This window comes from Montipora foliosa, chromosome 1 (assembly GCF_036669935.1).
Source record: "Montipora foliosa isolate CH-2021 chromosome 1, ASM3666993v2, whole genome shotgun sequence".
In the NCBI taxonomy this organism is placed as follows: Eukaryota; Metazoa; Cnidaria; class Anthozoa; order Scleractinia; family Acroporidae; genus Montipora; species Montipora foliosa.
The window spans coordinates 22,897,304-22,909,803 of record NC_090869.1 but is presented as its reverse complement, the minus strand read 5'-3'; the positions used below and the strand labels follow the sequence as shown (position 1 = coordinate 22,909,803).

The 12,500-nt window shown below is 39.4% G+C and overlaps 1 protein-coding gene across 1 annotated transcript; it reads left to right on the top strand.

The window, feature by feature from the left end:
• Positions 1–9,626: 9,626 nt before the first annotated feature.
• LOC137976205 (melanocyte-stimulating hormone receptor-like) lies at positions 9,627–11,179 on the top strand. The gene has a single exon (XM_068823505.1). It carries the CDS (start codon positions 9,691–9,693, stop codon positions 10,612–10,614), a length of 924 nt encoding a protein of 307 aa, XP_068679606.1. The 5' UTR covers positions 9,627–9,690; the 3' UTR covers positions 10,615–11,179.
• Positions 11,180–12,500: the final 1,321 nt, after the last annotated feature.

The window sequence follows — 12,500 nt, the reverse complement described above, 5'->3', positions numbered from 1 at the left end:
TAAATATATTGACTAAATTTGGTCACCCATAAACAATTGCCAGGAGTTCTTTTTCAAGTAGTGCATGATCTTTTTTCATCAGAGGTGAGTGAACTGGGCGCATAGGATTCTTGAAATTAGGCATGACTCATGGCCATAGGATGACTGAGGTATCTACTGAATTGAAAGCGTGATGGTTTTGTTAACATCATAGCACTGACACCAAGAGAGGACGTTAAAAGCGCCAGCGTAGGAGAATTTTGAAATCAATTATTGACATCGCTTTAGATAGATAGATAGATAGAGAGATAGATAGATAGAGAGATAGATAGATAGAGAGATAGATAGATAGATTATAGATAGATACATAGATAGATTTATTCTCCATTTACGCCAAAAAGAGAATTATGGAGAAGAAATTATTCTATCGATGCGAAACATTTTGGTTTATGACGACAGCGTAAGAACGCCCGTACGACTGTCGGGGTGGAGGTGGGGAGGCAAGACAGCCCCTGGGGACTGTAGTGTTCGGGCAATTTTAACTTGGCCGAAATCGCGTGGCAGCGTTGCATTTGGCAACCCGCGTTTTTCTGGCGGGAAATCATAGCGGAGCTCGCGTGTCGAAGGCGCGCGCGCGAGGAGCACCATAGAGTTAAGAAATATAACAAAACCATCGATGCGAGAAAATTTGGTTTTAGGTATGACGTCATCGACCGTCCGTATCATGCCATGTGACCAGTATCACACTAGTTTACAGCATAAATCTATGATATTGGACTCCATGTTAGGGTCGATTGACACCTGTCAAAACAAGGTATCCGCTGACCAGTATCACGTGGCTATATTGTTGGCCTCAAGTTTAGAGCCCACTGAGGTCAGCTGTTTTTTTTTATGCTGACCAGGTACTGGTTTTTTATTGGATCACAGGCTCAAGCCAGTTACCTCACAGAAACGCGCCTTCATTGTCGCGCGCTTTCTGGCTCGACGCGGCTACACGGCGATACTACGTCAACTAAAACTCTTAACAGTCAGGACCAGTCACCTCTTTTCGTGTTCAGGAGAACAACGGTTTGGAAAATATTTTCTTTCTGCATTTTTCGCCGGTCTCAATCCAGTTTGACATTTCATGATAGCCGTGGTCCACACTGGTTGCTACGCAGTTATTCAAGTCAATTATTATATGGCTCTGTCTCACGAGGACTGGGAGCTACAAAATTCTCAAATTTGATTGGCTTAAGTCGATATTGACCGCAGTCTAGATTTTCCCATCTATACCGGCATCTAGACCGTAATGTTTTGCGGTGAAAAGATGCAAACTAAAATGCAAAAATATTGAGTATTTTCTTCTACCAATATTTATTTATGGAAGTGCCAAACAGCATGATGACAAAAGAGAGGATGACGAGCAAACTTTGACAGAATTAAGTTCAGCTCATCGCCACTCATCGCCGTTCGCAAGCAAAATGTCAGTTAGTACAAACCAGTTACATTAAACGAATTAAATTGTTCTTGTTTGCCATATAATAAACATCTTATTAACCGAGCTTAGTCATTCTGTATGGGAGAATCTTGACCTCGGTCGTGTGTACAGACCTCCTGCTCGGTTAATAAGAGCTAAGTAAAGCTGAGTGTTTATTTTAAATTTGTTTAGACCTGCATTTTTCTCTGTACAGTATGGGGCTCAGTTCTCGGCCACAAATAAAACGTAAACTTGTATTTCTTACCTTTGGGTTCAATTCCCACCCTGCATGGTTAGTGTTTTTCTCTGTCCTTGTGTGGGCCATTCCCATTAGTAGGGCTAACCCTCGCATGGTTCATATGGGGTAAAAAAACTATCACTTTTACATTACACTCTAATCAGTTAATTCTGTTGACTCTAAAAAAGAGTTGGGTATTTAAAAACGGGGTTAAGTGAGAACTCAGTTTTGATTCATATCTACTGTCAGAACATGACACCCCATCACCGCTTTATTTTTACAACTGATTTGACACGAAAACTCCATAGAAAACTATAGGTGCTTTTTAGAGATGACGGCGAGCAGGATGGCAGAGAAGAGGCAAATACGCAAAGTACTAAGGAAATATTGAGGAGTGAATTTAGGTCAAAGAATCAAACAGGCCAGCAAAAGTTTACATTTAACAGATAGCTTTATCACTATACGTTCTTTATGCCAAGAATTGGCTCATTTGGGCCTTCTATACGGAGTTAAAATATAAACTTGAATTAGACCATGTAATTTCGAGTAGCCGTAAACAAACAAGTTTTCGGGGCGAAACCAAATTCACCTACCTTCGCGTCACCCCGACGTGCTGACAGTAATATAGTAGCTGTAAACTCAAAAACTCGGCAGGACGAAAGTTAAGGAATCAAGCCACCTTTGGAAGCAATTGCTTTTATTCATATTCATTTGTGGCGCGAAAAATAAACGTTGAACAAAAAGTGGCCGAGAACTGGTCGGCCCATACTGTATTGCAATCATCAGGCATAGAAAAAGGAAAGAACAGAGAAAGCGAACGAGAACGACAAAACAAGTATAAAGCTCAAACTTGGTGGAATAAGTTACTCCACAAATTCTTTACTTGGAAACTAACCGTTTGTTATTTTTTTACGGATTTTTCGTTTTTGCGTTTTTCAAAATGCTGTTGTTTATTGTCTTTCGTTACAATATTTGGCGACAAGGATGGCCGAGATCCTATCCATACCACCGTACGATCCCTTCGAACAGGACCGGTAACGTGGGTCCCCGCGGCTGGGACAGATGGCTAGCGCTCTTGTTGAAATCATTAAAGCGCTACTAAGACCAACAATCAATTCTACTTTCTCTGTGTATTTCAAAACTATGTTACTGAACACTAACTGACCGACGTTTTAAGCTTGCATTAAATAAAGACACCTGTTTATTTTGACTGGAATTTTCTTATTTAATGGTCCGCCATTACTATCTTTAAAATCTTGAGAGAGCTGGATCGACATCGATTCAGTGCTGACGTAGGAAATAAACCAATCTTTAGCTATACCTCGGACTCCATAATGTTCAAGTCTATTGATCAAAATGTTATGATTTACGGTATCAAAAGCTTTAATTCTAAAATCAAGAAATATTCCACAGCAGTAGTTTCGGTTACCAATTGCTCCCTGAATTTTATCAATTATACAGAGTATGGCAAGATCAGCGCTATGTTTAGTTCGACAACCAAATTGTTTATGAAAAGTGTATTGTTGGTTTTTAAGAATTTAATTAGCCTGTTTTATAAATTAGTCTTTCTAAGAGGTATTATAGATAGGGAGTAGAGAAATTGGTCGATGGTTAGATAACCTGACAAGATTTCGAACCCATTTATGTAGAGGCATAACAGTTAGATAATTTAAAGTCATTTGGGACAATACCAGTTGAGAATGAAGTGTTTAAAAAGAATCTCAAAGTGGCTTAGAAATAACAGATTTAAGAATCTTGAGGATGTCGATTGGAAAATACTAAAAGGACTTTCCTCGTTTTAAGCTAGAGATCTCATTTTCAATAGTAACATAGCAAAAAAAGTAAAACCATTACTTTGAGCTAGGGCAGTGTACTAAATATCCTGAGGATTTTTGCTAACAATAGGTATCTCACTATCAATTATAAGATGTTTTTCCAACATCAGCAAAATAGGTACTGAAAGCATCTGCAGCAAGCTTAGGATCAGAGATAAGGTGGTTATTTTCGAAAATCGTAATGACAGATTTGCTTGTAGTTGGCTCAAAATGTTTAATTTCTTTAATTCCTTTCCAAATCATTTAACCATCACTTATATTACCAATAAAATAACGAAATACAGTAACTATTGCTTTTTTAGATATTTCTGAGTGGGTAGTTCAAATTGTTTCTATAAACTTTGAATTTGCTGAAAGATGGAGGCAAAACTGCCTCTCCAACTGAACATTCTGCTTTGCAATGCCTCAACTGATAATTTCAGTCTTGTTTTCGTCCAAAGGGCTCAGTCCTGTCAGCATCAGCTTTCTTCATTGACTTAAGAATTCACCGAATTTTCGCTTCAACAAACTTAAGGTATGTTTAATCTCTTCATCAAGTGATTTCCTTAGATAAGCTATGGTGGAATTAGTGTCGCCAACTTCTTCATCGAGCTTGTCGTCTAAGATAGTGGATAACTGCCAGTTGTTATAGAAGACATCCTTGTATATATGAAGTATTAGAACACAATACAATAAATAAGAAAAAGAAGAAAGGTACAAAGAAATATGATTTTTTAAACGATTTCAGCAAGAGGCCAAAACGTCGCACCCCCCCCCCCCCCCCCCCCCCCCCCCCCCCGCCATCTTGTTGACCGACCCACACCGTTTAACCCGGAGCACTGAACCTGGTGGAAAACCTACCCAAGAGAGAGCGTCCCAGTCATGGGAACATTACCTTAGGAAACACTGATAATGTTGGCAGGCCTTCCCGACCCTTCGGAAACACTGATAATGTTGGCAAAGAACGCCGTGTTCCCAGTCATTTTAAAGACTCTCTGTCTACCGAGATGCACCGCGCGCAGACACGGAGGTTTCGTATGATATCAATCTCGACCAGAGCTTTTGACGGAGGGAAGAGAAGAGTCTGCGGAACTTGAAACAACGTGTCTTCGCATTGGTTTTCGTGAAACAATCCAAAAGCGTCTCTAATTGGTGCATTTATGCTAGCACGAGGAGTGAGCAGGCGCATTCCTGTTGAATCCTACGGCGCATGTTCTCCTCCTAGAATTTCCCAGAGCCTTGGTCGTCCGAGGCTCTGGTTACGAGAATGGTATGACAGAAATACATTTCTCCGTCGGTGCGTTTTCCTTCTTTAAATCGTTCGTATCGTAGACATTCCATCGGGATTTGTTCTTACTCATGCTTTTTATTTACAGGACTACATTATAAGTGCAAGGGAAAGATTATTGTGTCGTTAAGTGCAAGCGCAAGCGTTTCAACGTCGGTTGGAGGACTTGAGCAGTTAGACCGACAATCAATTCATGCAAGAAAATGCTACGACCTGAGCTAAAGGTAGTATATTTACGGACATTGAGTTCGAGATGACTGAGAGCTCAAATCGATTCATTGAGATACCACAAACTTTTAACTAAAACCTGAGTTTGCTGATGTCTTTCGTGGACGGTAAGCCGAGTACCATTTGTAATCTCTTTATAAATTAGTAGTTGGATATACTCATTTTATTTCGAGACTTGTGGGATTCTAATTATTGTTTTCATATAACATTTGGATGAGATGCTTTGTTTGGTTAGCAGTTCAAAGCATTCCTGAAAATATCCCGCAATGAGTGGTACCCAATTTCTTGTGTAATGTTAGTAAGCAAAACGTTGCATCAGAGCCTTAGTGAACAAATTTGCCAGGAAAAATAGATTCAATGAATAGCATAGTGTTTTCTTTTATTGTCAAAGACAAGTCAAAAGAGTATTTTACCAACAATGGTGATCAGTATTGAATGTACTTTATGAAATTTGTTGCTCTTTTGGCGATCAGTGTTCATAATTTTATAAAATTTCTAAAAAAGGGGGCTTAACACTGATCTCAAAATTAACAAGGTTTCCCAAATTTTCGAACCGTATCTCTGGTTCTTCTTCGGGGAACAATGAATCTAAAATTCAAAATCAAAATATGAAGCAGTGATTTGAAATTTTAGATCATTGTCCCCCGAAGAAGAACCAGAGATACGGTTCGACAATGTGGGAAAACCTTTTAGTTTAGATCAGTTTTAAGCCCCCTTTTTAGCATTGTCATATAAATTATTGAAATTTGTTTGTACAAATTTATCGCGACGCGAGCCGCGTGAGGTGACAAAATCAATCAGTACTGACCCGATAATATGTGATAAGCGGCGCTTTATCATTGCAAATATATTTCTTTTTATTCGACCGGCCAGCTTTTCTAGTATTCCTTTGTCGTCTTTTTGTCGTTATTTCTTTACCATCGTTACTTCACACTGAATGAAAATATAAACAAAGGCGCGTAAAGCATCTCGGTAGACAGAGTCTTAAATGACTTTTTTTGGGCTAAAAACTGTTTAGAAACTGTGCTTAATCAATTCCGTTGTTAGCCTAGTTAAGTTTAGTCATGCTACCCTTGTTTTCTGTACCCGTCCATGCCTTCACAGGAAAGGGGGAATATTGTATACACGCATTGCGTATCTATAGTGTGGCATGAGGGAGTAAGGTTGTGTTCTTCAAATGCTGTTGTTTACCTTAGACAGCAATGACCAGGACCAGGTCGCTGACCAGCGGTTTTCATTAAAAACAATGGTTTTCTTGGGGATGCTCAGTCTCGCGGGCTCAGAAAACTTGGTTGTGGTCATTGTTATTTAAGGTTTTTCGTTGTTTATTGTCTTCTGTTACAATACGTAGTACATGTAAGAGTGTACATAGTGTCTCCTACTTTTATGTAGCGTGATTGCTGTTTCTTTCCTATAAATTTACGGCCCTTTTTCCAGTTTAATTCATGGCTAGAGTGCGAAATTGGAAAAAATATTGATGCCTGGTGTAACTTCTCGTGCGGCTCTTGGAAAAGGTTAAAAGGCTAAACTGAATAAAATATCAGGATCATTAATGTCTCTTGTGCCATGATGTACTTTTTTATGTTCCTTTTGCCTTCTTTTGCGCGGGACGTTTGTCAGTGCAGGTTTCAAAGCGAAGATAATATCGGCAGTATTTTACATATGATAGCAAAAAAGGAAAAAAAAAATTAATAGCCAAGTGGCCCATTAGGCCGGAGCTATCCCAGTTTCTCTCTGCATAAAGCGACTAAGAGTAATTCTACTCCCCCCAGTATGGATGCTAGTCCAACGCATGGCTACCTCCAGCATTACACTTATACACCACCTGGGTGAAGAGAGGCATCGTGAGAGTAAAGTGTCTTGTCATACAATACAATGTCCTCGGCCAGGGCCCGAACCCAGCTTGCCAGAGTTCTACTTTGAATGTGAATGAGTTTATTTTAGTTGAAGTACCTTACTTTTTAAACTTAGAAACGAGTTATCTTCAGAGAAAACACAGTCCTATCTCACGGCTACGTTTTATCCCCCTCGAATGCGTTCTTCAAATCGGATCAAACACGATAAGGCGAAAAGGAGTTAAGTAAGGCTCCACGTTGACTGGAGTTTCTGTCGCAGTTATGGCCTACTTGGAATCCAGTATGACGTGCCCTGATTAATGTCGGTTTTTGTTTTTAACGATCCGCCGACTGTCGTAGCAAATTTGACGCCAGTGAAACTCTTATTACTGAAGTCGGCATGTTCATGAAAAAACGCACTAGTTTGTCTCTTTCACGTGTTTTTCCTTTGTATGCCACCTCCTGTATAACATTCAAATTTGGCTACTTTCTACTTTTTACTTAGCTAGATTAGGATAAACAGTTTGCAGTGTTTTGTATACATTAGTATGCAAAAATGCTCAATATTACATTTATCCGCATTTGTTGCCATGAATTGCTCTAATGAGCCACTTTCCACTGATGTCGACACTTAGCTTACACAGCGCCATAACGTTTTAATTATTAAATTCACCGCTTTTTCTTTGCTTTTAATCCTTTCCAGAGTATTTCCAGTAAGACTCCAGTATCTCATCCTGAAACTTAATCATTCCCCATGCAGTTCAGAAGAGGATCGATTCAAGTTAACAAAACAAAACGGTGGTGTCCTTTCTTTTAACTGAACTATGAACTGAACTATGAGGCAATGAAAACGATTTTAAAACCGTTTTTATTCTTCCTAACTCCGTAAAGGGTATACGGTGTAGGACGAAATTGAACTGATTTCTGGATAAAGTGATAAACCGTTTCTATCGAGTGTGAATTAAAAAGTAGAAAGGGCTTATCTTCGGTCAGTGAAAACTGATTAAAAATTTATGATTGGAGATGGAAAGAACGAAGGATCAATCTGACAGCCAATACACACACGCAAACAGTTGGGACAGCTGGCAAGTTATATCCCGTAAGAGGTGAATAAAATGATGTTAGGATATTATGAATGTAACATTTTCTTACATACGGCTTATTAATCTAGAGACATGCACCAAATCTCGTAGTTGTAATTCAAACTAAATTGATCTCTAAGGGAGTTGAAGACGACCTCATTAGTCACAGCTTTTGCAAATGAAAACGTTTTTTACAGCTGTGTATACTGGTTCAGTAAATTAGATCGTTGCGAAGGGGCTCAAAGCCAATTTCAAAATGCACAATCGTCTTACCAATGACTCATAGCATCTGTACTAAACAGCAGGCTAAGATAAAAAAAAAGTGTTACTGAAGGAGTCCGAGTGGTACTTATTGGGACCTGCAAGCCAACATAACCTCAAGCAAGAAACTAAGAGGCAGACAGAAAGAAGGAGGTAGATTCCATAAGTGCAATTACATCCATGTGAACGAAAAGCTTTTTCTAAAATTTGTTTATATAATTACCTTTTAATAAATTCACAGTCACGTATTTTTCTTCGTCTTAAATAATATCTGTGAGCCGTTGTGGGTTTTTTTATTTGCTTGTTCATAGCGGAGCTCCGCGCGCGCCAAAGGCGCGCGCGCGGAGCACCATAGCTAAGATTGGAGATCTTGATTGAAGTTTGTCCTTTCTAGCCGATTCTGGTTCTAAGCCAAGCTGGCGTGTTTCAATGAAGTACATCAAAATCAGGGGCACCCAACGAGGATATAGTTCAAAACCACTAAAGATAGCTTTGTTAAATGTTTTTTAGTATTTAAACGGTAGATATAGGCATATTTTTATCCCCTAAAAAGTTTTCATCTGTTTGGATTTCCTAGCTGAAAGTGAGTGATCCGAAAATTATAGGGATCAAAACTTACCTTTTCGAAAATTTCAGCCAGAGAAAAGGCTCCCGAAAATTCTAGGTGACATTTTTAAGGTAAAAATCCATCAAAATTGGGCAATTATAGCAATTTTTAGATGTTCGAAAATCCTAGGACAGGCAGGCAAGCAAACTAGGCAAGAAATTTTAGAACAAATGTTTCGAAAATTCTAGATCTCAAATAGTCTTCCGAACAGATATTTTCCGAAAATTGACGTTGGGTGCCCCTGCAAAATGTAAATGATCTCGTTTTGTGGAATAAATAAAGTACGATCTGTCACATCACGAGCTATAGTACGTCTGTGATTTTTAATTTTAGCGTGATTCCTATTTGCTGGCTTTTGACAGTCGACTCTGAAATGGCTTCTTTCCTTTTCCGTTCGCTTGCTGGGGATTTGCTTGTTTTCTTTTAAAACTCTTGCGATTCAAGAAAAAATAATTGCCTAACTGGTGAATTCGACAGTAGATTTCGCTGGAAAAACCGATATCACACTCATCCCTTCGTGATTCATGCGATCAGTCGGTTTTTCAGGTGAAATTAACCGTGGAATTCACTACTTAGGCAGCGAAGAAAATGACATAATTAAGCAATATCCGGGAAAACCAAAAGGCGGACAGTTCCAAAGCCTTTATTTTCACTAATCCTACAGCCAGTAAGAATAAACAAGCCGGGAGCTCCGCTTTTAGGCTTGCCTAAATCTATATATTATTAAATAATAACGCACGGATTGAAATGTTAAATTTTATGACGAATTTCCAAGATTAATTCAGAAGGTCATATCGATCAACAGTTTAAAAATAACAACAGATATTTTAAATTGGACACACCACCGTCTATAAATACGTCAGCTTCACTTACACGTAAACGTTTCTGTGTCATTCATCATGAACAAGACGGACTTAAGGTGTTTTTTCTTCGACGTTTTTTGGCAAAGAAGTCAACAGCACATCACAGTCAGTGTAATTTCGTGCGTTTTAAGCTCAATATTTGCGCTGACCACGATTTTGGGAAATGGAACTATTATGCTCGTCATTTGGAAAACACGGGAGCTTCATCTTCCCTCCTTCACGCTGTTATTTTGCCTTGCAATGGCGGATGCTCTTGTTGGCTTAATCGGCCAGCCATCTTTCGTTGCTTTCAAGACAGCGGAGATTTTGCAAGAGTTTCAAATCTACTGTAATTCGAGGTTGATTCAGTTCTTTTTTGGATGGATTACTGGTGGTGTATCTTTTCTAGTTCTGGGCGCTATTAGCATTGACAGACTTCTTGCCCTGTCTCTTCATCTACGATACAACAGCATTGTCACTTTTCCTCGAATGATGACGTCGGTGGTTATGGTTTGGGTGATGTTATCGGTCGTAGTGGCCTCGAAGTTCTGGCTCGGAAACAAATGGGTCGTGCTTCCAATCGTCTTAAATGTGCTTGCAGTATCCACAACTGCCTTCTGCACGTGCAAAATATTCTATATTGCTCGCAAGCACCTACGCCAAATCAATGAAGTTAACCGAACAGCAGCTTACTGCATACATAACAGAACTGCCGACGTCCTTAAATGTAAAAAATCAGCTGTAACTGTAATTTATGTCTATGTTGTAATGCTCCTTTTTTATCTTCCATTCCTTGCGGTCATGATAGTTGAAAACGTTGGTGGCGTAACTCAGTCAGTACAGCTTGCTTATGACCTAGCGACGACATTTGTTTTTGTGAATTCTTCGGTGAATCCAATTATTTACTGTTGGAGAATGAAACAGATACGCAGTGCTGTTAGAAAGTGTTTAATGGACTCGTCAAGTTTTGATCATCACTAAATAATCTTCGTAAGACCTCAAAACAGACTGAATTAATTTGAAATAGCAACTTGTATAAAACAAGTGATGCATGAATTAGATTTAGAAATGAAGAAAATGGTCTGAGTTCCCTGTTACCGTAAGCTTTTTATTGTGTATCTTTTGAAAACCAGCAAACACTAACAATTTCTTCAGTAAAGGGTAGAGTACGTTGCTGAATCAACAAGTGAGAGTTAGCCGAAAATGTTTGGGCCGCTGTTTTGTATATATGTTAATCGACATAAACCAAAAAGAGAGCAAAACTGCAAAAACAAACAAACAAACAAAAAACTAGGGAGAAATGCGAAATTAACCAGAGAACAAAATAGTTCGATTTCCTATGGTGAATTCTTAGACTTTAGTTAGGCATGTCGTAGATTTTAGTGAAGAAGCCGTTCAGAATGTTGTAATTGGCAAGGCAAAAAATAACGAGAATCAAAATAAAAATAATGATAATAATATATAAAAGGCATATCGCCATCGTTAGCTCAAACAATTTTTCTTGCTCTTGGGATGCAGGTCCGGACACTTTATGATAATGGCTTGGAGCTCCTGTAATGTACAGCCCTTCTGTATTTCGAAATTGCGCACTCACGGAGAAAAAGTGATTGTTTGTCGTTGGGCCTAAGAGTGATTCCACGCTGGATAGCTTTCATAATGACAAGTTTTCAAGACATTCAATCACATCTTGCTAGCACGTCGGATCTTTCTATTTTGAGCTGAGAGCACAGAAAAGGCCATTACATGGCATAATCATCCCTTCGAACAAATCATTTCGAGTTGTCAGAGACAAATAGAAAAGACTGAGTATAATTAAAAGATAAAAGCTTTGAAGTGCACGTGGAGAAAAACTTCCTAAATCTTCTGTCACCTTTTCTATCTTAATTTATACAACGATAATTTTTTGCGACCTGTCGGACCCTTTAGATCTTCCAGTGATACCTTTAGAGGAATCTTGCGTGCGAAAAGGCGGTAGCTCAAAATGGAAACGGAGCGATTGCACAATACCCGTCCAGAAAGGAGCGTTACTTTTGCGGCGCGAACCGCAGTGCCCAAGTGAATGAAAGTGGGTACAATGGCTTATGCCGCAGTGCCGCGGTGCCTTAGTCGTGTTAAGGTTAAATTGATTGGAGCCAGAATGGCTGGTGCCGCAGTGCCGTGGTGCCTTAGACAACTGAAGGTTAAATTGAGTCGAGCAAAATGACTGCTGCCGCAGTGTCGTGGTGCCTCAGTCGTCTTAAGGTTAAATTGAGTTGAGTAGAATGGCTGGTGGAAGCGAGTGCTATATTCTTCACATGATCTCGTAAAAAGTGTAGTTAACCGAACCGAAAATGAAAGCTAAAATTTTAAAGGATGTTAGTCCTAATCACTGAAACGAACCCTTAGGCTTAATCAGTAAACGAGAGCTATATTCTTCACATGATCTCGTAAAAAGTGTAGTTAACCGATTCCCGAGACAGGCACTACGGGATCAGTCATTCTTAGTTCTCTTTGGCACAGTGAATAAAAAGGTCTGTGAATCAACACCGCGGCTGCACCAGTGCCGTGGTGCCTTGAACAACTGAAGGTTGAATTGAGTCGAGCACATGCAATGACTGCTGCCGCAGTGTCGCGGTGCCTCAATCGTCTTAAGGTTAAATTGAGTTGAGTAGAATGGCTGGTGGAAGCGAGTGCTTTATTCTTCACATGATCTCGTAAAAAGTGCAGTTAAAAGAACCGAAAATGAAAGCTAAAATTTTAAAAGGTGTTAGTCCTAATCACTGAAACGAGCCCTTAGGCTTAATCAGTAAACGAGAGCTATTTTCTTCACATGATATCATAAAAAGTGTAGTTAACCGATTCCCGAGACAGGCACTGCGGGATCAGTC

Bases quoted from the DNA above. Each gene is read 5' to 3' on its own strand.
- LOC137976205 (XM_068823505.1), top strand. From the start codon at position 9,691: ATGAACAAGACGGACTTAAGGTGTTTTTTCTTCGACGTTTTTTGGCAA.